This window comes from Rhinoraja longicauda, chromosome 17, assembly GCF_053455715.1.
Source record: "Rhinoraja longicauda isolate Sanriku21f chromosome 17, sRhiLon1.1, whole genome shotgun sequence".
NCBI classification, from domain to species: Eukaryota; Metazoa; Chordata; class Chondrichthyes; order Rajiformes; family Arhynchobatidae; genus Rhinoraja; species Rhinoraja longicauda.
In genome coordinates, this window is record NC_135969.1 from 21,205,732 (window position 1) to 21,231,508 (window position 25,777).

Consider the following 25,777-nt stretch of genomic DNA (forward strand, 5'->3'; position numbering starts at 1 on the left):
GGGAGGGCCGGTGCACCCGCTTCTACATTGCGAGCGACAGCAGGAGGGCGAGGATGGGGGCGAGGGCGGAGGACAGGGTGGGAGAGCCGCCGCTCGTCCCCACGTCGCAGCGCTGGCCCCTCCAGTCCTGGAAACAGCGGCACTGGAAGTTCAGCTGCAGCGCGGCCTTGTCGCTCTGCGAGAGGACGCCGGTCACCCGCAGCCCGCCGCCCGAACCCGGCGCCGCCTCGATGCGGAAGCTGTCGGGACTCAGGTGCAGGTAGGTGTCGGCCTCGCTGTTCCTCCGCTCGCAGCGCCCGTTGCCCGCACATAGGAAGCGGCTGCACTGCCGGGTCGCCGAGGTGACGTTCAGCAGGTAACGGCCCAAGTCCCCGGACAGGTAATCGCTCATCATCCGGCAGCGCTCCTGCGGCATAGAAGTCAGGGTTGACCGTGGAAGCCCATGGAAACGGCCCCGAACTGACCCCTGACCCCAACCCGTGCCCTGACCCCAACCCGACCCCTGACCTCAACCCGACCCCTGACCCGAACCTGACCCCAACCCGACCCCTGACCCCAACCCCTGACCACAACCCGACCCCCGACCTCAAACTGACCTCAACCCCAACCTGGCTCCCGACACTCATCCGACCCCCGACTCTAACCCCAACCCGAGCCCTGACCCCAAGTCTACCCTGACCTCTAGCCCCAACCGCCCGCTAACCCCACACTAACCCCAAACAACCAACTTCTGACCCCAAACAAACCCTCGACAACCAACCCGACCATGAACCCAAATCCATCTTGACCTCTCATCCTCCCCCCACCATCACCACCGGACCCAACCCGGACTCTCCAACCCCGACCTAATAATGACCCACATCATAACCCCTGGCCCACCCCATCCCGAACACCATCTCCAACCCCAAACTATCCGCCATTCTGGGACGGGGAGGCGGGTGTGGAGGCGGCGGTGGGAGGTGGAAAGGGGTTTGGGGGAGGGGTTAGGTCATGGGTGGGGGAGGGGTGCAGGGGAGGTGGGTGATGGGGTGTGGGGGGGGGGGGTTGGTTAGGGTGGGGGTGATGTGCAGGGGAGGTGGGGGAGGGGTTTGGGGAGGGTTTTAGTTAGGGTGGGGGTGATGTGCAGGGGGGGTGAGGGAGGGGTTTGGGGGAGGGGTTAGGTCATGGGTGGGGGCAGGGTGTGGGGGAGGGTTTTGGTTAGGGTGGGGGTGATGTGCAGGGGAGGTGGGGGGAGGGGTTTGGGGAGGGTTTTAGTTAGGGTGGGGGAGATGTGCAGGGGAGGTGGGGGAGGGGTTAGGTCATGGGTGGGGGAGGGGTGTGGGGAGGGTGGGGGAGATGTGCAGGGGAGGTGGGGGATGGGGTTTGGGGGTGTTGATCCTCACCGCACTGTTGCTGTAGTCCGTGTCGCCCCAGAAGATGATGCCGGCGGCTCCCAGCGCGGCCGTTTCCCCCACAGTGGTGACCAGGTCTTGCTGCTCACGGAAGGGAGGAGTGGGTCAGAGAACGGCCCCCTCTACAAACCCTCCCACACACTATCCCCTCGCCACGCTCTCCCCGCCTTATCCCCTCCCACACATTCCGCTCCACCCCTTCGCCCTGTGTTGTGCGCTCCAGGTCTGGGAGTTGGGTGCGCAGGTGATGGGTGCCCCAGGTAATGGGTGCCCCGGGAGTTGGGTACGCAGGTGATGGGTGCCGGGTGATGAGTGTCGGGTGATGGGTGCCCCTGGTGATGGTTGCCGGGTGATGGGTGCTGGGTGATGGGTGCGTGAGAGTTGGGTGTCGGGTGATGGGGGCCCCAGGTGATGGGTGCGCAGGTGATGGGTGCGTGAGAGTTGGGTGCCCCGGGTGATGGGTGCCCCGGGTGATGGATGCCCCGGGTGATGGGTGCATGAGAGTTGGGTGCCGGGGGTTGGGGATGGGGGCCCCGGGTGATGGGTGCCCCTGGTGATGGTTGCCGGGTGATGGGTGCTGGGTGATGGGTGCGTGAGAGTTGGGTGCCGGGAGTGGGTGCCCCTGGTGATGGGTGCCGGGTGATGGGTGCGTGGGAGTTGGGTGCCGGGAGTTGGGTGCCCCGGGTGATGGGTGCCCCGAAGGTTGGGTGCCCCGGGCGCGGCTCACCTGTGTCAGTAACTCGGTGGTGTAGCTGTAGCTGGGCCGTGAATACACGAAGACCGGGAGCGCGCCTTGGCTGCCGTGCACGCGCGCGACCCGCAGCGCCTCTCGTAACCGCGACCTCACGAAGCTGCGGGCGGCGGGGGCGCCGCGCAGGGAGCGCGCCAGGTAGATGGAGGGGTAGAGAGCAGTGCTCCCGGCCCACAACCAGGCTAACAGGTCGTTCCGTGACACCTCCACGTCGGGGCAGTGGCCCGTGTAGTTGTCGGCGCCGCCCGCGTAGCCGTGGTTGTAGCAGTCCGGGAAGAGGTAGAAGCCCCAGAGGCTGCGGGGCCGCGCATTACGCGCTCTCTGTAGAGTCTTGAGCATGAAGGTCCTCGCCGCCTGCTCAAACTCAAACTGGGCCTGGCGGGCTCGCTGTGCGGCGTCCCAGTCCGGGTGGTGCCCCCTCACCAGCGCCAGCGAGCCATTGCGGTACACCTGCTTCCCCTGCCAGTTACGGATCCACAGCGGCCGCCACTCCTCCCAGTCAATCACTGCTAGCCCTGCGCGCTCCCGCGACCGCATGTAACGCCACACGTCGCGCTCGAGTTGCGCCAGATGCAGGTTGAGGCTGGCGTTCTGCGGGACCCCTCCGTGCACCGGGCCGTCGTCCGCGTAGTGCGGGTAGCGGCCCAGCCGATCCTTGTAGAAGATGGTGAGCTGCTGGTCGTAGAAGCCTTCGTTGGGCGACGCCACAATGTCGAAGAGGCCGAGGTCGAGCGGCACCGAGTAGCGGTCGCAGTCGTGGGTCGGCGCGTTCCACACGGTGATGAACGGCTGCCCGGCGAACGCCGTCGTCTGCCGCAGCTCCCGGTCGCTGCCGGCCGCAGCCGCCCATACGGCCACTGCACATGCCGCTGTCCGGGCCAGGCGAGCAGCCCGCTGACCCATGGCGCCCCCGGCCGCGTCTCCACCTGCGCCCGCCGCTGATCCGCTCCGCGCCCTGCAACACAACGACAGCCCGGTCACTGTAGGCCTGGGGCTAAGCCCTGCCCATCCCGCCCGGGCCCCGCAACCCACCGCCCCCCTCCTCCCTCCCGCGCTCTCCCCTCCCACTCCCGGCCCGTCCCCGCAACCCACCGCCCCCCTCCTCCCTCCCGCGCTCTCCCCTCCCACTCCCCACCCTTCCATCTCCCACCCCTCCCGTGCTCCCCCATCCACCTCCCCAACCCCCCTGGCTCCCACCTCCTACTCCCCACCTCCACATCCCCACTCGCCTCCCCTCCCTCGCACCCAGTTCATGTTCCCTAACCCGTAACGGCTCCCATATTGCCCCCACTCCCCCTCTCCCACCCTGTCTCTCCCCAGTCCCTCTCCCTTCTCCCATCCCTCTCCTTCCCTCCATCTCCCACCCCATTCTCCCCAGTCTCTCTCTCCCCTCGCCCACCCTGCCTCCCACCTCCGTTTTCCATCCCCGTCTCTCGAACCTCACCCCCCCTCCCCCCTTCTCCACCCACATTCTCGCCCACACCGTCTGTCACCTCCTCTCCCATCGCCTCTCCTGAGTCTCTCCCCCCCCCCCCCCCTTCTCCACCCAATCTCACCCCTCTCCCACGCCCTTTCCTCCCAGCTCTGCCCTCGAGTCCTACCCCGGGGGTCGGGATGAGGGGGGTCTTTCAGACCGCGGGGACTCTCCGTTCCACAGTCCCTCAGTCACTCTACAGTGCTCCGGGATTCCTCGGCTCACGGAGCGGGTACCCGGCGAGGCGAGCGGGCAGCAAACGCCCGGCGTTCAAAGCCAATCTGCGACACTTTGAGGAGTACACCCTCCCCGAGGCACCAAACCTCAGCAGGAAAGCGCAGCGTCTGCGGAAGAGGTGCGAGACACAGCGGCAAGGAAGCGCTTATCGCCAGCTAGCGAATGGCAGCGGGCGGATGGGCGGCGGCTCAGGCCTCAACGGTAACTGGGGATGTGATAAGGGAATGAAGGGCAGGGTGGTGGCGACGGGCGGGGGAGCCCCGCGAGGATGAGAGTGATCTCCCGGGTGGATGGGGAGTGGGGGCGAGAGGGCGAAGATTCTGAGCCTGACTTCAGTCTGAAGAAGGGTCGCGGCCCGAAAAGTCAGCTATCCATGTTCTCCAGAGATACTGCCTTGCTCGCTGAGTTACTCCAGCACTTTGTGTGTGTGCGTCTGTCTCTCTCTTTCTCTCTCTCTATCGCTCCTTCCCAATCCCTCCCTCCAACCACCCCCCTTTCTCCTAGCTTTCTTTACACCCCTTCGCCCCACCAACAATCAGTTTGGTCGCGGCCAAAAACGTCATCCATCCATTTTCTCCAGAGATGCTGCCTGACCCGCTGAGTTACTCCAGAGATGCTGCCTGACCCGCTGAGTTACTCCAGAGATGCTGCCTGACCCGCTGAGTTTCTCCAGAGATGCTGCCTGACATGCTGAGTTACTCCAGAGATGCTGCCTGACCCGCTGAGTTACTCCAGAGATGCTGCCTGATCCACTGAGTTTCTCCAGAGATGCTGCCTGACCCGCTGAGTTACTCCAGAGATGCTGCCTGACCCACTGAGTTAGTTACTCCAGCACTCCGTGTCTGTAAAGTCTGATAATCCAGGGAGCTGAGACTGAAAGTTGACAGCGGCCGTTTCCAGAAGAGGCATATCTCTCTCCTCTCTCTCTCTCTCTCTCTCTCTTTCTCTAACAACTCTACACGTTCGGCAATTATCCCGCGGATCCCCACTGTCTGAGAGAATAAAGACACGGAGCTGCCTCACAACAGCGGGGGCACGGCGCCCTGGGCCGGGGTACCGGGCTGCACACACACATCGGGCCGGGGTCCGCGGTACCAGGCGCGGGTAACCTGTCCCCCTCCCCCGCTTCCCTAACCATCCCCGTCCTGTCACCGCCCCCCCCCCCCCCCCCCGTGCTGTCACCCCCACCTCCTGTCGCCTCTGACCGGGCTCCGGCCGACCCTCCCCGCAGCCGCTGCTCGATCCGCCGGCGTTCAGCCGACCTCAGGCCGCGGCCCCTCCCCTGGAGCTCCCCCACCCCCGCGGCCAGCCGCACCCCAAAGGGCCGAGTGACCAGCACAAGATCCCGTGGCCGGGGGCAGACACGTGGCCCCGCCCCGGGTCCGGCCGGACACTAGGCCGCAGCACCGACCTCGATTTCTCTGCACTCACCCTGGGATGCAGCGGCGGCAGCGGCCTGTCTCAGCCGAGCCGCCAACTCCCGGCACCCGGCTCCGCTCACCCGCGACCCGTGCTCGTCTCTCGCTTCATCCGGAGAGGCGGCGGAGGCCGGGTAATGCGGAGCCGGGGAGAGGGAGGAGCACGGCCGGCCACGTTAGACCCCTCCCCCGGCCCCTCCCACAGTGCGGCGCTCCCTCAGCACCGCCCCTCCCACAGTGCGGCGCTCCCTCACTCTGACAGGGAGGGGAGAGGGAGGAGCACGGCCGGCACGTTAGACCCCGCCCCCGGCCCCTCCCACAGTGCGGCGCTCCCTCAGCACCGCCCCTCCCACAGTGCGGCGCTCCCTCAGCACCGCCCCTCCCACAGTGCGGCGCTCCCTCACTCTGACAGGGGGGGGGGGGGGAGCACGGCCGGCCACGTTAGACCCCGCCCCGGCCCTCAGCACCGCCCCTCCCACAGTGCGGCGCTCCCTCACTCTAATGACAGGACGGGGGGGGGGGGGTGTCGCGGGGGGAGGGGGGGGGTTTAGGAGGAGAGGGTAAGGAACGGCGAGGGGCGGTCGGGGAGTGTGAATATCTGCTCTTCACTGAGGCCTTGTGACCACAGCATTATCGAGCCATCTGTCTCTCTCAATCTCATCTTTTCTCTCTCACTGTCCCCCTCTCTGACTCTGTCTCTCTTTGTCTCTCGCTCTTTGTCTCTCTCTCGCTCACTCTCTCTCTCTCTCTCTCTCTCTCTCTCTCTCTCTCTCTCTCTCTCTCTCTCTCTCTCTCTCTCTCTCCTCTCTCTCCTTTCTCTCTCTCCTCTCTCTATCTCTAACAGCTCCACCACAAGATGCAGCTGCTCTTTGGTCAGAACTTGGACCCGGAGGAATCTTAAAAATCCAAGAGTCCATCGCGCTCGCCTGCCTCCGCCTGAGCACAAGGGGCAGGAAGGAAAAGCCAGGGACCCCACCCCGGCGCAGAGGAAACGATGGTTGCCGCGGCCGGGGATGGGCAGTAGCCACGGCTGCTGGTTGGAGCAAGCACCGGAGAGCCGGCGGTGCAGTCGGGGGCGTTGAATTGTCATCTGTACCGCCAACGAAACAATGCTATTCTTACTTCCCTGGCTTAACAGGCCCGTGAACACAGCACACAGATATATACAGTATATAATAATCAGTTCGTAGTGCAACCAACAAGCGTGATGGTTGCTAGGAAGAAGCTGTTCTTGAACCTGGAGGTCACGGTTATCAGGCTCCTGTACCTTCTTCGCGATGGTAGCAGTGAGATGAGAGCGTGGCCAGGGTGGTGTGGGTCTGTGATGATGCTGGCTGCCTTGTTGAGGCAGCGCCTCCTGTAGATCCCTTCGATGGTGGGGAGGTCAGTAGCTGTGATGGACCGGGCAGTGTCCACCACTCTCTGTAGTCTCCTTCATTCCTGGACACTCGAGTTGCTGAACCAGGCCGTGATGCAGCCAGTCAGTGTGCTCTCTGCCGAGCACCTGTAGACGCTCGGTAGTTTGGGTGAAGTGTCGGCATCGTTGGTGACCATGTCCGGCCACTACCTGCAGATCAGCTGCTGGTCCACACGGCAGCCGCACAGCGGGTCCATCTCGACCCACCCAAACATCCCCAGTTTCAGGAGGTCCCACTCTCCCAACTCTTGCAGCAACCTGAGAAACCCTCACCATCACCTCAGTCATCCCGGCTCTTCAATGCCAATATCGTAGGAACGTACGGCACAGCAGCACCTTGAGAAACCCTCATTCAATGTTGTCTCTATCCACAGCCCTGATTCAATCCCACACTACTCCCACTGCCCCACTCTCCCCACAGCCCTGTATCAATAACACTACTCCCACTGCCCCGTCTCTCCCCACAGCTCTGTATCAATCCCCACACTACTCCCACTGCCCCGTCTCTCCCCACAGCTCTGTATCAATCCCACACTACTCCCACTGCCCCTCTCTCTCCCCACGGCCCTGTATCAATCCCACACTACTCCCGCTGCCCCACTCTCTCCCACCGCCCTGTATCAATCCCCACACTACTCCCACTGCCCCTCTCTCTCCCCACGGCCCTGTATCAATCCCACTACTCCCACTGCCCCGTCTCTCTCCCCACAGCCCTTTATCAATCCCACACTAACCCCACTGTCCCGCAGCACCCACATTTCAGGAGACTGTGTGTTCTTGAATGGTGAAGACAGGGGAGTGGAGTCACGGCGCCGCTGGGTGGGATTAGTGTTGACAAGTGTGGCAGGTGGAGACGGTGGGCCGAAGGGCCAGATCTGCGCTGTGAGTGAGCCTCTGTGCCACAAGACCAAACACACACGTGAACAACAGTCAGCAGGGCGAGTTGTAGGAAATTGTCTTTATTTTGGACAGGAACTACAGTCATCCGAGGAGAAGGTGGAGGAGCAGGACGAGGACAAATGTGAGCGCGGAGGATTCGGCTCGGCAGGAGGCGGAGATCCTTCTGAAGCGGTTGCATCGGACGCCGTTCCAGCCGCGGTAACACTGACACTGGAAGTGGGAATGGTATTCCCTCTTGTCCAACAGACTGGACCGGCCCCTAACGAAGAACTTATCGCCGCCGGCCCTGCTGCGCTTCATGATGCGGAACGACTTGGCGCTCAAATGCAGGAAAACATCCTCCTCGGCGTCGCGGCGGTAGCAGCGGCCATGGTTGTTGCACAACATCTGGCTGCAGATCCGCACGCTGGCCGTCAGGTTCAGGATGTACGGCCCCAGCACATTCTGGATCTGATCCCTCACGGCCTGGCAGCTTTCCTGCCAACACCGAGCGCACCAGGACAGTTACCCGCCGCACCTTCTCGCGAAACCTCGACACCCTCCCCACCCCCACGCCCCTCCCGACCCCAGGCCCACAGCCCCTCCCCTGGTCCCGAGGGCGAGATACGCTGAACTGAGGGAGCGCCGCACGGTGGGAGGGGCGGTACTGAGAGTGCCGCATGTTGGGAGGGGCAGTACTGAGGGAGCGCCGCACGGTGGGAGGGGCGGTACTGAGGGAGCGCCGCATGGTGGGAGGGGCAGTGAGGGAGCACCGCATGGTGGGAGGGGCAGTACTGAGGGAGGGGCAGTACTGAGGGAGCGCCGTACGGTGGGCGTGGCAGTACTGAGGGAGCGCCGCATGGTGGGAGGGGCAGTGAGGGAGCGTCGCACGGTGGGAGGGGCAGTGAGGGAGCGCCGCGCGGTGGGAGGGGCAGTGAGGGAGCGCCGCACGGTGGGAGGGGCAGTGAGGGAGCGTCGCACGGTGGGAGGGGCAGTGAAGGAGCGCCGCACAGTGGGAGGGGCGGTACTGAGGGAGCGTCGCACGGTGGGAGGGGCAGTGAGGGAGCGCCTACCGTGTTTCTGGAGAAGTCGATGGACCCCCACAGAATGGCTCCGCTTGCCCCCATCGCTGCGCTCTCCCCCAGAGTGCGGACCAGATCAACCTGCAAAGTAAGGACCAGCAAGGTTGAGCAGGCGGCGACTGAGGGTCGGATCGGATCTCCCCGCCCCAGCGGCTACGCTTCCCCCGGGGGGTAGGGTCAGCAACGGCCGGAGCTGGACCTGACACCATTCGGACCATCACGGTCCTGCGGTCTGAGGCTGCCAGATGTGAACCCAGTGGGGACTATGATACAAATGTTGACGCGTTCAATTAGAGAGACGAACAGCGCGGAAACATTCCATTCGGCCCTTCACGGCCATGCTGACCCGTATGAATCCCTGGTCCCTGTAAGTGCCCTGCGGATTTCTACACCGCGACGATTCCAGCGCTGCTCCACAAGAAGACGACTCGGCAAGAGAGAGAGAGAGAGAGGGGGTGGGGAAGGGAGAGGGCGGGAGGGGGGGAGGGGAGAGGGAAGGATGGAGGGAGGGAGGGAATGGGAGGGAAAGGAAGAGGGAGAGGGAGTGGGGGAGCGGGAGAGGGAGGGAGAGAGAGTTGCCTGGGATAGGATGTAGGTGGTGCCACTGTTGGGGGGGGGGGGAGTGAATCAACGTTTACGCTCAGTGTCCGTCAGAGCGGCCGGGGGGGGGGGGCAGCGGCTGTGGAGTTGTCAGGGAATGCTGGCCCGGTGCCCGGCCTCTACCCACCTCAGTGAGGGGTGTGAGGGTTCTGCTGTTGATGTAATGCGAGCGGCAGTAGAAGAAGACGGGCGGAGCGAAATCCTCTTTGGTCAGCAAAGCCACACGCATGGCCTCCTGTATCCGGTATCTGGCGAAGAGTTTGCCGCGCTCCGACTTGAGCTTCTCATCCAGGTAGACGGACGGGAAGAGGGCAGAGCTCTGAGTCCACATCCAGGTCAGCTCATTGTTGCGCTGGACCTCGATGGCGGGGCAGTGGCCGGTGTACGTGCGGAAGTCGTCCCCGTAGTTGTAGTTGTAGCAATCCGGGAAGAGGGCGAATCCCCAGTAGGATCGCGGTCGCATGGACTGGCCCAGCATCAGGGAGGAGCTCATGTAGATCCTCGCCGCCTGGTTAAACTCCTTCTTAGCTTCAGATTTGACCTTAGTTTGGTTCCATTCGGGGTTCCTCCCCCGGACAAGCTCCAGTGATTTATTCTGGTAGATTTTCCTGGCGCCCGAGTTCCTTTCGTACAGGGGCCTCCACTCCACCCACTCTATCACCGCCATCCCCTCGTAGTTCTTGGATAGGAAGTTGTGGATGTCCACTCTGGCTTGACGCAGGTGATCCTGCAGGCTCGTGTTCTGGGGGAGCCCCCCATTTTCGGGATCCTCATCGTAATAAGATGGATAATTTCCCAACCGCTCAGCATAAAATACCGTGATTTTCTCTCCAACATACCTCTCGTTTCTATTGCTTACAATCCCAAAGTCATCCAAGTGCAGGTTGACACCGTTATGGGTGCTGCAGCGCGACGTTGGCACGTTCCAGTAAACCTGGAAGGGCTGCCCTTCCACCAGCGGGGGCATGACCGGTTTGCGGAAAACGCCCTGGGCCACGGAGGTCAGCGACAGCAAACAGAGGGCGGTATAGGCGGGGCAGGCTGCGGGCAGCCATCCTCGGCCACACCACGTCCAGTCCATCGGTCACTGGACAAGCTGCGCCCTGACAACCTTGTTAGTTATGTCACGTCCGCCACAACCAACAATGTTGATACGTGATGTGGTCAAATAATACCAGGCATGAGTACAATCATGCCATACCCCGTGGACACCAGGTAACGCAAAGAGAAAAATACCAGAGTGCAGAAGATATTGGTGCAGGTGCAAAGTGCGGAGAGTAAAGTGCAACAGTCGGAATGAAGTAGTTTGGAAGATTCAAAGGACATTGTTAGTTTATGAGAGGCCCATTCAAGAGTCTGACAACTGCGGGGAAGAGGCCTTTCCTGAATACGGTCGTACGTGTTTTTAAGCTTCTGCATCTTCTACCAAAAGGGAGAAGAGGGAATGACCGGGGTCCTTGATGTTGGCTGCTTTCCCGAGGCAGCGTGAAGTGTAGATGGAGTCGATGGTGGGGAGTCTGGTCTGTGTGACGGACTGAGTTACATCCACAACTCTGCGATTTTTTGTGGTCTTGGGCAGAGCTGTTCCCAAACCAGGCTGTGATGCATCCCGATAGGATGCTTTCCACGGTGCGCCTGTGGACCTTGCTAAGAGGCGCTGGAGATGTGCCGAACCTCCTTGGTGTCCTGAGGAAGTAGAGGCGCTGATATGATTTCATGGCCGTAGCCTCAATGTGGTTGATCCAGGACAGATTGTTGGTGATGTTTACACCTGGGAACTTGAAGCTCTCGACCATCTCCACTGACTGGGACAAGTTCTCCACCGCCCTCCCCGGTCAATAACTAGCTCCTTCCTCTCGCTGACATTGAGGGAGAGGTTGTTGTCCTGACACCATAAAGTTCTCCATCTCCTTCTTGAACTCTGTCTCATCGTTACTCATGCTCCGTCCCACCACAGTGGTGTCGTCTACAAACTTGCAGATGGACAGAGCTGAAATTGGCCGCACTGTCGTGAGTGAACAACGAGTATAGTAGAGGATTGGGAACGCATCCGAGCGAAGCACCGGTGTTGAATTATTGTGGAGGCGGTGCTGTTTCCTCTCCTCACTGATTGTGATCTCCAGGTCAGAAACATTCTGGAGCAAAGCTGAACCCTGCGAGACTGATTCTGTGTGTGTGTGTGTGTGTGTGTGTGTGTGGGAGAGAGTGTGTATGTGTGTCTCTGTGTGTGACTGTGACTGCATGACCGTGAGTGTGTGTGTATGTGTGTGTGTCTATGAATGTGTGTGTGTGTGTGTGTGTGAGTCTCTATGAGTATGCGTGGCTGTGTGTGTGTCTATGGACATGTGTGTGTCTATGAGTGTGTGTCGGTGTGTGTCCGTGCGTGTGTGTCTACGGGTTAGTAGCGAGCGTCATTGAGTGTGTGTGTGAGCGTCTATGGGTGTCTATAAGTGTGTGTGAGAGAGTGTGTGTGTGTGGATATGAGTGTGTGAGTACGTGTGTGTGAATGTGGTGCTAGGGGTGGTGATGGAGGCAGAAGCGATAGTGGTGTTTAAGGGGCTTTGAGATGAATATGCATGAATATGCAGTGCCCTGTGGGTTTGCGGTGTAGGGCGTGCTGCCCGGCCCCTTGTGGTGGGGAGCCTGGGGCGGGATTCAGCCAGTGCCGCCGGGCCGGTTGTATTGACCGCTGTTTCTGTTCCAGTGTCCTACTCCAGGGAGTCTCCTGACCCCCGCGACCCTGAAGTCGCCAGGCGCATTTCGGCCCATCACGGCCCTGCTGTCTGGGGCTGCCAGATGTGGACCCAGAGGGGACTGTGATGCAGATGTTGACCCACAGTTAGAGAGACGGACAGCACAAAAACATGCCATTCGGCCCATCACGGCCACGCTGACCCATATGAAACCCAGGTCCCTGCAAGTGCTCTGCGCTCCACACCGCGGCGATTCAATCGCTGCGCTACACGAAGACAACACGAGCCCCCCCCCCCCCCCGTCCACTCTCCCAGCTGCGGGTTCCAGCTGTTCACCGCTACCTGGGTGAGAAGGTGCCTCTCGGACCGCCTCAGAATCTCTCCCCCCGAAGCCCAGGCCCGCGGCCCTTGCCCCCAAGGACCCAGTGGGTGGGTTAAAAGACGGGTTCCGTGGATGCTTCGGGCTGCGCACGGAACGTGTGGACAGGAGTTGGGTGACCGGGACCGGGATGCAACCGACCTGTGGTGAAATGTTGGGGGCGGGGGGAATGTGTGGAGAGAGAACTACACTTCATTGCCACGGCTCCTGGGCGGATAACGTAAAGCATGGAGCGCCGGCCTTTGAGGAACAGAGAGGCGTGGACGGAAGGAGAGGCGACACGGAGGGTTGAATACTCGGGGGGGGGGGGGGGGGGGGGAGAGAGAGAGAGAGAGAGAGCAAGAGGAGACGGAGAGAGAGGAGAGGGGAGAGAGAAGCGAGAGAGAGGAGAGGGAGCGAGAGGAGGGAGAGAAACAGGCGGGTGCGCGCACCACCGTCGCCCGGGATGGATGTAGGTGGTGCAACTGTTGGGGGGGATCAACGTTTCCGGTCAGTGACCGTCAGTGCGGCCTGTGTGGGGGTGGGTGGGGTGGGACAGCGCCTGTGGAGTTGCCAGGGAATGCTGGCTAGGTGCGCGGCCTCTACCCACCTCATTGAGGGGCTTGAGGGGTTTGCTGTCGATGTAATGGGAGCGGCAGTAGAGGAAGACGGGCGGAGCGAATTGCTCTTTGGTCAGCAAAGCCACACGCATGGCCTCCTGTATCCGGTATCTGGCGTAGAGTTTGCCGCGCTCCGACTTGAGCTTCTCCTCCAGGTAGACGGACGGGAAGAGGGCAGAGCTCTGAGTCCACATCCAGGTCAGTTCATCGTTGCGCCGGATCTCGATGTCGGGGCAGTGGCCGGAGTACGTGGGGAACTCGTCCCTGTGGTGGTAGTTGTAGCAATCCGGGAAGAGGTAAAATCCCCAGTAGGCTTTCGGTCGCATGGACTGGCCCAGCTTCAGGGAGGAGCTCATGTATTCTCTCGCCGCCTGGTCAAACTCCTTCTTAGCTTCAGTTTTGATCTGACTTTGGTTCCATTTGGGGTTCCTTCCGCGGACAAGCTCCTGTGATTTTGTCTTGTAGACCGTCTTAGAGCCCCAGTTCCTTGCGTACAGGGGCCGCCAATCCTCCCAGTCTATCACCGCCAGCCCCTCGTAGTCCTCGGGTAGGAAATTGTCGATGTCCACTCTGGCCCGACGCAGGTGGGCCTCCAGGCTCGTGTTCTGGGGGAGCCCCCCATTTTCGGGACCCCCATGTTGATAAGATGGATAAATTCCCAACCGCCCAGCATAAAATATCGTGATTTTCTCTCCAATAAACTTCTCCTTTGTATTAGTTACAATCCCAAAGTCAGCCAAGTGCAGGTTGACACCTCTATGGGTGCTGCAGCGCGACGTGGGCACGTTCCAGTAAACCTGGAAGGGCTGCCCTTCCACCAGCGGGGGCATGACCTGTTTGCGGGAAACGCCCTGGGCCACGGAGGTCAGCGACAGCAAACAGAGGGCGGTATAGACGGGGCAGGCTGCGGGCAGCCATCCTCGGCCACACCACGTCCAGTCCATCGGTCACTGGACAAGCTGCGCCCTGACAACCTTGTTAGTTATGTCACGTCCACCACAACCAACAATGTTGATACGTGATATGGTCAAATAATACCAGGCATGAGTACAATCATGCCATACCCCGTGGACACCAGGTAGCGCAAAGAGAAAAATACCAGAGTGCAGAAAATTGTGGTGCAGGTGCAAAGTGCGGAGAGTAAAGTGCAACAGTCGGAATGAGGAAGATTTGAAGATTCGGAATACATTGTTAGTTTATGACAAGCCTCAACACCGGGAAAGAGGCCTTTCCTGGATGTGGTTGTACATGTTTTCAAGCTTCTGTATCTTCTACCAAAAGGGAGAAGAGAGAATGACCGGGATGTGAGTGGTCCTTAGATAGATACATAGATACATTGACAATAGGTGTAGGAAGTCGCCATTCAGCCCTTTGAGCCAGCACCCCATTCAATGTGATCATGGCTGATCATCCCCAATCGGTATCCCCTCCCTGCCATCTCCCCACACCCCTTGATTTCGCTAGCCCTAAGAGCTCCATCTCACTCCCTTTTCAATGCTACCAGGGAATCGGCCTCCACTGCCTTCTGAGGCAGAGAATTCCACAAATCAAACTTTCTGTGTGAAAAAGTTTTTCCTCATCTCAGTTCTAATTGGCCTACCCCATATTCCTAAACTGTGGCCCCTAGTTCTGGACTCCCCCAACATCGGGAACATGTTTCCTGCATCGAGCGTGTCCAATCTCTTAATAATTTTATATGTTTCTATAAGATCCACTCTCATTCTTCTAAATTCCAGTGAATACAAGCCCAGTCGCTCCATTCTTTCATAATACGACTGCCCCACCTTCCCGGGAATTAACCTCGTGAACCTACACTGCACTCCCTCAATAGCAAGAATATCCTTCCTCAAATTAGGAGACCAAAACTGCACACAATACTCCAGGTGTCGTCTCACCAGGGCCCGGTGCAACTGCAGAAGGACCTCTTTGCTCCTATACTCATGGCCTCTCTTTATGAAGGCCAACATGCCATTAGCTTTCTCCACTGCCTGTTGTACCTGTATGCTTACTTTCAGTGACTGATGTACTAGGACACCCAGGTCTCGTGGTACTTACCATTTTCCAAACCTGACACCATTGAGATATTAATCTGCCTTCCCGTTCTTGCCTCCAAAGTGGATAACCTCACATTTATCCACAAACAGAGAGCGGCATGTTGGCTGCTTTTTCGAGGCAGTGTGAAGTGTAGACGGAGTCGATGGTAGGGAGTCTGGTCTGTGTGATGGACTGGGCTACATCCACAACTCTGCAATTTCTTGCGGTGTTGGGCAGAGCTGTTCCCAAACCAGGATGTGATGCATCCTGATTGGATGTTTTCCACGGTGCGTCTGTAGACCTTGCTAAGAATCGTGGGAGTTGTTCAGTCAATGTGGTTGGTCCAGGACTCAATGTTGGTAATGTTTACACCTGGGAACGTGAAGTTCTCGACCATCTCCACTTCAACACCATCTCCACTGACTGTCGTGAGTGAACAAGTATAGTAGGGGATTGAGAATGCATCCTAGTGAGGCACCGGTGACACATATATGATTATGTGTGTGTGTGTGTGTGTGTGAGAGTGACAGTGAGTGTACGTGTATATGAGTATGCATGTGTGTATGTCTGCGTCTGTCTATGAGTGTATGTCTAAGGGTGGGTGAGCACCTATGAGTGTGTGTTTGTGTGTGTGTCTATGGGTGTGTGTGTCTATGAGTGTGTGTGTGCCTATGGGTGTGTGTGTATGTGTGTGTGTGTGTGCCTATGGGTGAGTGCGTCTATGAGTGTGTCTATGAGTGTGTGTGTCTATGGGTGCGTGTGACAGTGAGTGTGCGTGTATATGTGTGTGTGTGACTATGACAGTGAGTGCGTGTATATGAGTATGTGTGTGTGTGTGTGTGTGTGTGTGCGTCTGTCTATGAGTGTATGTCGAAGGGTGGGTGAGCACCTATGAGTGTGTGTTTGTGTGTGTGTGCCTATGGGTGTGTGTGTCTGAGTGTGTGTGTGTTTGTGTGTATGAATGTGTGTGAGGGGTCAGGCCACGGGTGGTGGCAGAATAGCCAAGTGTGCAGTGATGCAGCAAGGTTGCAGAGCGGTGCAACGAGGGGGTAGAGTGACCTCTCCCGTCTGCCAGCCTCTCCCGGGACGGCGTGGACTATTCCAGCGGTTCTGACTTCTTCCTGCATCCCTGAGTCATGGTCAGGTCCATATCTACATTTGTCCCATCTGCCCGTGTTCTCTAAACCTTTCCTGTCCATGAGCTGTCGAAGGCAGGGGAGTGGGGTTGAGCGGCAGAGTTAGATCAGCCATGATTGAATGGCGGAGTAGACATGATGGGCCGAATGGCATAATTCTGCTCCTATCACTTATGAACAGTGCCTGCCTCCTCTGGAAGCTCGATCCATAGACCCACCACCCCCTCCCCCTTTGGCATCAATGAAGTTGGGGAGGGGCAGGCAGTGTGTTTGTTTTCTGGGGTGCATTGTGGGCTGAGCAGAGCCCAAATAGAAGTGTGGTGCATAGATAGGGTAGACAGGACCTTTATCGGAGGGTGGAGAACATGGTGTTAAGGTGAGAGGGACAAAGTATAAAGGGGATGTGTGGCGCGTTGTTTTGGCACAGAGGGTGGTGGAGGACTGGTACATGGTGCCAGGGGTAGTAATGGAGGCAGATAGTGGTGTTTAAGGGCTTTTAGATGGATCTTCAGGGATTGGAGGGATAGGGAGCAAATGTAGATGATAGATAGGAGTTGGTCTTGGCATTATGTTGGGCACGCACATTGCGAGCCGAAGGGCCTGCTCCTTTGATGTGACTCGTAGCAGAAACAAGGAACTGCAGATGGTGGTTTACAAAGAAATAGAACACTATGTGCTGCAGTAATTCACTGGCTCTCTGCTGTACCTCGGCACACGTGACAATAAACGCAACTTAAACTCAGGTCTGGGTGAGTCTGACTGACTAGATCTCGACTGAAGGGTCCAACCTAAAACGTCGCATCTCGATGTTCGCCAGAGATGCTGTCCGACCCGGTGTGTCTATCCCTGTCACCAGTGATTGGCGGGGCGATTGCACGTCATCAGGCAGTGGGTGCTCATGTGATTTGGGCGGGGAGTTTGAACTGCGCGGTGTTTTCCGAGCATTGAACCGGTGGAGAAGGATGGAGATGGCATTTACGGAAGCGCTCGCCCGTCATAGTAGGGGCTGGGGAAGAGAGAGGGCGAGGAGCTTGTATCCTTGCGGGGAGGGAGTGTTGGGAGTGAGGGTGGGTTGTAGTATGATCCCCGGGGGGGGGGGGGGGGGGTTTGTGGGGGCCCACCTGGTGGCGGGGGTTGTAAGCGAGGGTCCCGTACGGGCTCTGGGCCGCGGTCGTGGGAGGTGCTGGGTGGGAGCCTGGCCTCCTGTGGGTAGGGAGCCTGGCGGGGGAGGGGAGGGGAGGGGCGGCACTCTGTCGGTGCCGCTGGGGCGGTTGTATTGACCGCTGTCTCTGTTATAGTGTCCGGCCTCGGGGGCTCTCCTGACCTCCGCGACCCTGACGTCTCCAGGCGTCGCTCGGCTCGGCGCCGCACCTCAATCTCCAAGTTGGACATCGGAGCGCCCAGTGGCTTCCAGTGAGCGACGGGGGCGGGGGGTGATGGTGGTGAGGGGCGGTGGGGCGAGGGGCGGTGGGGCGGTGTGGGGCGGTGGGGCGAGGGGCGGTGAGGCGAGGGGCGGTGGGGCGAGGGGCGGTGAGGCGAGGGGCGGTGAGGCGAGGGCGAGGGGCGGTGGGGCGAGGGGCGGTGAGGCGAGGGGCGGTGAGGCGAGGGTGAGGGCGAGGGGCGGTGTGGGGCGGTGGGGCGAGGGGCGGTGGGGCGAGGGGCGAGGGGCGGTGGGGCGGTGTGGGGCGGTGGGGCGAGGGGCGGTGTGGGGCGGTGGGGCGAGGGGCGGTGAGGCGAGGGGCGGTGAGGCGAGGGGCGGTGAGGCGAGGGCGAGGGGCGGTGGGGCGAGGGGCGATGAGAAAACATTTCTTCACACAGAGAGTGGTGAGTCTGTGGAATTCTCTGCCACAGAAGGTAGTTGAGGCCAGTTCATTGGCTATATTTAAGAGGGAGTTAGATGTGGCCCTTTTTGCTAAAGGGATCAGGGGGTATGGAGAGAAGGCAGGTACAGGCTACTAAGCTGGATGATCAGCCATGATCATATTGAATGGCGGTGCAGGCTCGAAGGGCCGAATGGCCTACTCCTGCACCTATTTTCTATGTTTCTATGTTTCTATGAGGGGCGGTGTAGGTTGGACGGGGTGGTGAGTGGCGGTGAGGTGAGGGGTGGGGTGCGGTGGTGAGAGGCGGTGAGGCGAGTGGCGGTGAGGCGAGGGGTGGTGAGGCGAGGGGCAGTGAGGGGTGGTATGGGTTGGGTGGGATGATGAGGTGAGGAGCGGTGTGGGTTAGACGGGGTGGTGAGTGGCGGGGTGGTGATGGGAGTGCGGGGTGATGGTGAGAGGTTGGGGATTCTATCGGTGCTGTGGAGCGCTGCGTCCCGCACGGGATAGAGCACATATTAACGTGTGGTTGGGTCAGTACCGCTATGATGGGCTGAGTGGCCTATTTCTGTGCTGTTTCTCGGACTGGACTCATCCGGCTGATGAAGCGAGTCTGGTGACTTCCTGAAACAGCCAGTGACCAGATGTTTGTTTCTCAGGGTAAACCTCACTCACTGATCAGCAACAACTCTCTTGCATGCAATCCCACTCTGCGTTTGTATATCACTCCTCTTGGACCAAGGGAATGGTATTGTTACTCTCTCTCTCTCTCCTCTCCATCCCCTCAGCTACTTGAAACCCATTCTCCAGGTGGTCAATGACTTTAATCTTAAAGTTTACACTGTACTCAAAAGAAGACAGAGTGGTGGAGTAACGTAGTGGGTCAGGCAGCATCTCTGGAGAACATGGACAGGTGATGTTGCTGGTGGGGACCCTTCTTCAGATAAGACAACACACACAGGACTGTCCTGACGGTCTGAAGAAATGTCTAAGAAGGGTCTCGACCCGAAACGTCACCCATTCCTTCTCTCCTGAGATGCTGCCTGACCCGCTGAGTTACTCCAGCTTTTTGTGATACCTCCCAACCCAAAACATCATCTTTTCATGTTCTCCAGAGGTGCTGCCTGATTCGCTGAGTTACTCCAGCACTTTGTCTTTTTTGTAAAGCTGCATCTGCAGTTCCTTGTGTCTCCCTTGCACTTTGGCTTCAGAATATAAAGAGGGTTGAGTGTGACAATGGGATTCTTACTTGCTGCAGCTTAACATGCCCCTTAAACACAATAACACACGGGTAACTATACTGTGTAAGGTAATCAATGATACAACAAATTGTGCAGTGTTCAAGAGCCTGATGGTTGCTGGGAAGAAGCTGTTCTTGAGCCTGGAAGTTATGGGTTTGCGGCTCCTGTAACTTCTTCTCGATGGTAGCAGTTAGATGAGAGCGTGGCCAGGGTGGTGGGTGTCTCTGACAAGGGTGGTTCCCTGCTGGCATATCACACCCTGGGTGTGAGGGCAGACAGCAACTATCCTGGGCTGTGGTTTGGACATTAATCAGTTTCTCTCTCCTCAGGCACATCAGTCATGTGGCCTGGGACCCTGAGACTGGATTCACAGTGAGTGTGATGGGTGTGGAATCTCCCTGTGGAGGTTGGGTGGCTGAGGGGCTGGCTGTTTCATGGGGGGTGTTGGGGGGAGGATGAGGTGCTGTTCCTCCAGTTTGTGTGTGGCCTCACTCTGTGAATGGAGGAGGCCCTGGACAGGAAGGTCAAAATGGGAAGAGGTGTCATTGGGTAGCGACCAGGAGATCCAGCAGGCCTTGGTGGACCGAGTACAAGTGTTCGGCAAAACGGTCGCTGAGTCTGTGCTTGGTCTCGCCGATGTAAAGGAGACCACATTGGGATCACTAGATGCAGTAGATGTGGTTGGAAAAGCTGCAGGTGAACCTCTGTCTCACCTGGAAGGATAGCTGGGGTCCTGCAAGGGGATGTCGGGATAGGTGTTACATCTCTTGTGGTTGCAGGGGAAAGTACTAGAGGAGGGGACAGGTTGGCTGGGAAGGGATGAGCAAGTCAGGGAATGGTCTCTGTGAAAGGGGAAGGGGAACTGTTTTTGCTTTCTGGAGGGTGTAGACTGCTGTTAGTAAGGAGGTTTGTGTACAATGCTCAGTGTCACTCTCTGATATTAGGCCAAGTGCTTGGGACCTGATTTGATTGAACCATTTCGAAAGGCCGGTATCAATGCTGGTTATCCGCAGAAGTCTAAAACTTCTCCGTGGTATTATCGAGTGATTAAATGGAAAAGAGGCACCGATGCTGCAAGGAACGATGGCAGACAGACAGGTATAAAGGGACGGCTGGTTTGAGCGGTGGGGTGGTGGGGACCAGCCAGAGGTGCTGGTGTATGGGGAGGTCCAGGACTTGGTCCCGGAACAACAATGGTCTGCGGCCAGGGAGTTGCGTTTCGTTCAGTTACTGCTCACTACAGTCGAGGTCCAGGTGGTGAGTTTGTAGACATTTGCGAGTGCTGTCAGTGTATTCTGTAGTGAAATCTTCAGGGCAGGATAGCAGGCTCTTCAGGTCTGCTCTGCCATTTGTCCAGGTCATGACTGATCTTCCACTTCCACACCTTTCCGTGACCTATGCTCTTATTCCGTGACCTATGCCCTTATTCCGTGACCTATGCCCTTATTCCACGACCTATGCCCTTATCCCGCGGCCTATGCCCTTATCCTGCGGCCTATGCCCTTATCCCGGGGCCTGCCCTATCGCCCAAAACCCATTGATGCTGGTTCAGAATGAAGTTGATGCCAGCCTTCACAGAGCAATGTTCCAATGATTCCCTTTCTCCGTGAAGACATTTATCCTCCCCACCTGAGGCAGCGTCCTCTGATTCTCAACTCCCCACCCTGAAGTCCTGTATGTTTCAACAAACTCCTTCCTTTTTAAATTCTGGGAGTCCGTGCCCGGTCCTCAGCGAGCCTGCTATCCCAGGATTGGCTACTGTGGATTTTCACTGCATCCCCCTCTGTCAGTACATCTGTTGTTGAAGTAAGACCACAACTACCATCCAGTTGCAGCCCCTTAGCCCAGTGGAGTCGCAGTGAGGCCGTTTTCATCCACCCAGCAGCCGCCGTACGTCAGTGTTCGTTCAGATGGTGGAGGGAAGACCAGGGAACACAGCCTCAGAATGAAAGGATGTAGCTTTAGAAAGGGGAGGAGGAATTTCTTTAGTCAAAGGGTGGTGAATCTGTGGAATTCATTGTCACAGATGGCTGTGGAGATCAAGTTAATGGGTATTTTTAAGGCAGAGATTAACAGGTTCTTGATTACTAAGGGCATTAATGTTTCGGGGAGAAGGCATGAGAATGTGGTTGAGAGGGAACGAAAGAACGGTGGAGTAGACTCGATGGATCCAATGATCTAATTCTGTTCCAATAGCACATTAACGTATTTTCCCTGCTTGCTGATACCCTCTCAGCATTAAACCCCTCATCCTCCATGACCATCAGTGGAAATGGCGAGGGGTATTGTGCTGAAACTGAACTCTTTTCTCTTTTTCAGTTTCCTGTTCGCATTGCTCTTTGAGCCTTCATCCTCTGTCACCTCACCATTCCACCCCTTCTGCCAGGCCAATGCCCCCTGATGCCACCCCCTCTGCCCAATGCATGCCCCCTGATCAAGGCTCCTCAGGCACCCCTCTGTCCCCTACCCAATTGGAAGGTCTAGGATCTTGCCACAAGGGGAAGCCTGCCATTAACCCCACCCCCATTCCACTCGCACCCCTTCCCTCTCGCCCTCCCCCACCACCAGCACTCAGTGCCTCAGCATCCCCAGTCCTAGTTTGGGCTCCCCTCTCCCTTCCCCCTCCCCTTCCTCATCTGCTGCTTGAAGGGATCAGAAGAGGAGTCCGGCTGAGGAAGGTGGAGCCGAGGAAGTCGCCGCTGGTGGTCGGAGGGTGGGATCTGCTGCTGCTCCAGATCCGGCAGGGCTGTGTCCTGAGGTCGGTGAGTGTTCACCGGGACAGCCATCTCCAGAGAGCGAGGGTCAGCAGCTGGGGGCACGGGGGAGGCTGGGCAGGAGAGGGAGGGGTTGGGGGCTGGAGGGAGGGGTTGGGGGCTGGAGGGAGGGGTTGGGGGCTGGAGGGAGGGGTTGGGGGCTGGAGGGAGGGGTTTGGGGCTGGAGGGAGGGTTGGGGGCTGGAGGAAGGGTTGGGGGCTGGTGGCCAGGGAGGGGGATGGAGGGGGGCGGCGGGGTGTGTGGAATTTAGATTCCAAGATAGAGTTATATTTAACTCATATGGCTAACGGGATCAAGGGAATGGGCTAAAAGCAGGAACGGGGTACTGATTTTGGATCATCAGCCATGATCATATTGCATGGCGGTGCAGGCTCGAAGGGCTGAATGGCCTACTCCTGCATCTATTTTCTATGTTTCTTTGAATAAAAAGCTGGTTTGTGTCCTGGTGACTCTGCCTCTCGGCTGGTGATGTACCATGTGGAGATCCTTGGCTTTAGTCGCGTCGTGTTGTGCCGGTCCCAGGCTAGAGCTGATGCTGCCATTAATGTCCCACAGGTGTCTGACCGGCCCCAGCCGGCTCCTGCCCAGCCCCATGGCCTCGCAGTGGTCGTCTGGCAGCTGATACGGAGGAGGAGCCGTGCCCTGCGGTCCTCAGGTGAGTGAGGCTTGGGGGGGAATGATCCAGCCCTGCCCCTCCGCCACTCCCCCAACCCCCAGTTACCCATAGGTGTTCACGGACAATACTGGACCTCTTTGGAGGGGAGGGGGAGCAGAGGAAGTGATGGTGGAGATGGGGAGTTGGTGGTGGAATAGGTAGGGTAAGAGGGGGGGCATTTGGGGGAGGGGGGGGGCTGGGTTGTGAACGGCAGGGAGAATGATGGAGGCTGGGCAGGAGGAATGGTGGGTTTGGGCTGGAGGGGTCAATGGGATGGGGAGCGGGTGGGGGGCTGGACTGGTGAAGCAGGGAGAGCAGGCAGGGTTGGAGGGGTCAGAGGGGCAGAGTGTGGGAGTTCCAGTGACCAGACTCTGTTTGTGTTGTAGGTGATGATGAGAATGAAGTGGTTGATGAAGAATGGAAGGAGTGAGTCCTTCCCCTGAATCGCGGGTCCCCAGACCCACAGCGCCGCCCAGAGCTCCCTCCTGCCTTCCCTCCCATGTGTTCCTGTGTCTACTGTCAATTGGTTATTACTATTTTAGTAGATGCCCCCCCACCCCCCCCTCATGCCTGGGGCAGGCTCTGCCCTGGGGGTGGGGGGTGGAGTCTTCCTGGGACTGGCAGATATGCCCACCAAGTATGGAGCGCCAGTTCAACTCTCATTCACTCCTTGAGTTAAAACTGAATTTTAAATGTGATATTTGTAAATAAAATGTGTGGTCTGAGATGCTGGACTGATTCTTGCCTGAACTGTAATGGGTAAGAGTGAGCCAGTGGGCAGGTGGGACCTGGGGTAAGTTGATCAGCCTGGGCCAAGTGATGGGGGGATCGTGAGGGTCGACTTACCAAATAGTGAAAGGCATGGATGGAGTGGATGTGGAAGAATCTAGGACCACAGGCCATAAACTCAAAATAAAAGGACTTGCCTTGAGAAAAGAGATGGAGAAATTTATTTAGCCAGAGGTGGGTGAATCTATGAAATTCATTACCACAGACTGCAGTGGAGGTCAAGTCATTGGGCATTTTTGAAGTGGAGATTAATAGGTTCTTGATTAGTAAGGGTGTCAGGGGTTACAGGGAGAAAGCAGGAGAATGGGTTTGAGAGGGAAAGATAGGTCAGCCATGATTGAATGGTGGAATTATATCTTGGGCTGAATGGCCTAATTCTGCTCCTATGCCTTATGAACCTGTACACCACCCTGCCTTCATCTTTCATCTCTTTCATCCTTATAGCAGCAAATAGAATTCATGCCACGCTAGTGCCCGGCCCAACCACTGCACCGAAATATGAGCTGCACATTTCACCCAATCACCCACTATCCTGACCTGACAACATTGCACCGCTCCATTGTCTGAATGCTGCCACACCCCTCCCCCCTCACCTCCCCCCCCCCCCCACCCCATGGCATGGACCCCAGTTGCAGTTGTCATAAACCTCTGGCTGCTGAATCCATCATACTCCATCTCCACTCTCGTCAGGGTAGTAAGTGCCACTTCTCGTGTAGTAACATCACCCTGCATGGTCCATTCTGTTTTGTTCTGTGCAAAGACAGAATGCTGGCAGAGCTCGGGTTGGGTAGCATCGACGGGGAGAGAAACAGTTGTTACTTCAGGCCAGACATCCTTCATCAGGCAGGAGAAGTTAACAAGCAAGCATCTTAACTTGCGGAAAGAGGGATGTCGAGCATTAAGGTGCAGACCAAAGTTCTCAAGGTACCAAAGATAAAGTGCTGGAGTACCTCAGTGAACAGGCAGCATCTCTGGATTAACTCAGCAGGTCAGACAGGATCACTGGAGAAAAGGAATAAATGTTGGTTTGGGTCGAGACCCTTTTTCAGACAATCACTTTAAAAAACAAGTTTTTTCAACTAAATGATGTAGACAAATTGAAACAAGATCCGGTTAAACTCGGTATTAAGTCCTGAAGCTCTGTATTTTGCCCAGTCAGAACAGATTCTCATCCCTGAGACTTCACTTGATGGAGCAAAGGAGCAGACAGATAAGTCAAGTCATAGACAACTGGACACTCAGGGTCACTCTGGGAAACTGAACCCAGAGGAGCCACCCCATCTGCAGACAGAGGAGCCCAGACTGTGAACTGTGAATGGACAGTGAACACTAGACAGCACAGACTATGAACATTGAGTGGAGTGAACACCAGGGAGGGCAGACCGAATACTGCACTAGATTAAGCAAACTACCAGAGAGTCACTGCGTCACCTGAAAATACTGTATTGGATCCTGGTCATCAGGTCATAAGTGATAGGAGCAGAATTGGGTGATTCGGCCCATCAATTCTGCTCCACTATTCAACATGCCTGATCTATCTCTCCCTCCTAACCCCATTTTCTCGCCTTCTCCCCATAACCATTGACACCCGTACTAATCAAGAATCTATCCATCTCTGCTTTTAAAAGATCCATTGACGGCCTCCACAGCCTTCTGTGGCATAGAATTCCATAGATTCCCACCCTTTGACTAAAGAAATTCCTTCTCATCTCACTGGTCAGTGGGAAGGGAGGAGTGAAAAAGGTCAGGGATGCATCTCTTGCTCCTGCACGGGAATATGCAGTGAAGAGTTGGTGGAGACGGAAGGGAACAGAGTGATGGACTGAGTGGTTCCTTGCCAAAGGGGGGGGGGGGGGGGGGGGTTGCGTCCGGTGCTGGAATCCTGTTGGAGATGGGTGAAATTACGGAGGATGGTCCACTGAATGATGCAGCTGGTGGGACACAGGGCAGGAATAAGGAGCCCCTTGATGACAATGAACTATTCTACATTTTCCTACTCTACAGTCCCCTACCTCTCGTTTTCACACCTTACCCTTCCATATCTCTGTGTCTCCCTCTCCCGTGACTCTCAGTCAAGAAGGATGTCGACCCCGTTCCTTCTGTCGCCCGTTCCTTCTGTCCAGAGATGATGCCTTTGTGAGCGGAGCCTGTGTGGGCGGGGCCTGGGGCCAGTGTGGGCGGTGCCGAGGCACTGTGGGCGGGACCTGGGGCCTGTGGGCGGTGCCGAGGCGATGTGGGCGGGGCCTGGGGCCTGTGTGAGCGGAGCCTGTGTGGGCGGGCCCTTGGGCCTGTGTGGGCGGTGCCGGGGCGCGGTGGGCGGGTCTATTTGGGGGGCGCTGTGGGCGGGGACTATTTGGGCGGCGCTGGGGCGCTGTGGGCGGCTCCTGGGGTTGTGTGGGCGGCGCCGG

At 57.9% G+C, this 25,777-nt stretch overlaps 2 protein-coding genes and 1 pseudogene across 3 annotated transcripts; all 3 read right to left on the reverse strand.

The window, feature by feature from the left end:
• On the reverse strand, positions 1-5,444 carry LOC144601636 (hyaluronidase-2-like). Of its 2 annotated transcripts, none has more exons than XM_078413866.1 (4): positions 5,285-5,444; positions 2,119-3,097; positions 1,383-1,472; positions 1-406 (listed from the first exon to the last, which is right to left on the reverse strand). In XM_078413866.1, exons 2-4 carry the CDS (start codon positions 3,043-3,045, stop codon positions 23-25), a joined length of 1,401 nt encoding a protein of 466 aa, XP_078269992.1. In that variant the 5' UTR covers positions 3,046-3,097; positions 5,285-5,444; the 3' UTR covers positions 1-22. The 2 variants fall into 2 exon arrangements, with proteins under 2 accessions (XP_078269992.1, XP_078269993.1); XM_078413867.1 differs by lacking the exon at positions 5,285-5,444 and adding an exon at positions 3,744-3,943.
• A 2,225-nt stretch (positions 5,445-7,669) lies between these two features.
• On the reverse strand, positions 7,670-10,330 carry LOC144602009 (hyaluronidase-4 pseudogene; annotated as a pseudogene).
• An 83-nt stretch (positions 10,331-10,413) lies between these two features.
• On the reverse strand, positions 10,414-13,864 carry LOC144602010 (hyaluronidase-4-like). The gene is made up of 2 exons (XM_078414693.1): positions 12,911-13,864; positions 10,414-10,671 (listed from the first exon to the last, which is right to left on the reverse strand). Exons 1-2 carry the CDS (start codon positions 13,862-13,864, stop codon positions 10,414-10,416), a joined length of 1,212 nt encoding a protein of 403 aa, XP_078270819.1.
• Positions 13,865-25,777: the final 11,913 nt, after the last annotated feature.

What these genes read in the sequence shown, in the direction of transcription:
- LOC144601636 (XM_078413866.1), bottom strand. Translation starts at nt 3,045, where the DNA reads ATGGGTCAGCGGGCTGCTCGCCTGGCCCGGACAGCGGCATGTGCAGTG. An exon ending in CCACCGAGTTACTGACACAG is followed by an intron (nt 1,473 to 2,118) that starts GTGAGCCGCGCC and finishes TTCCGTGAGCAG; the next exon opens with CAAGACCTGGTCACCACTGT. An exon ending in CGGACTACAGCAACAGTGCG is followed by an intron (nt 407 to 1,382) that starts GTGAGGATCAAC and finishes TCTATGCCGCAG; the next exon opens with GAGCGCTGCCGGATGATGAG.
- LOC144602010 (XM_078414693.1), bottom strand. Translation starts at nt 13,864, where the DNA reads ATGGACTGGACGTGGTGTGGCCGAGGATGGCTGCCCGCAGCCTGCCCC. An exon ending in CCCTCAAGCCCCTCAATGAG is followed by an intron (nt 10,672 to 12,910) that starts GTGGGTAGAGGC and finishes CCCTTTTGGTAG; the next exon opens with AAGATGCAGAAGCTTAAAAA.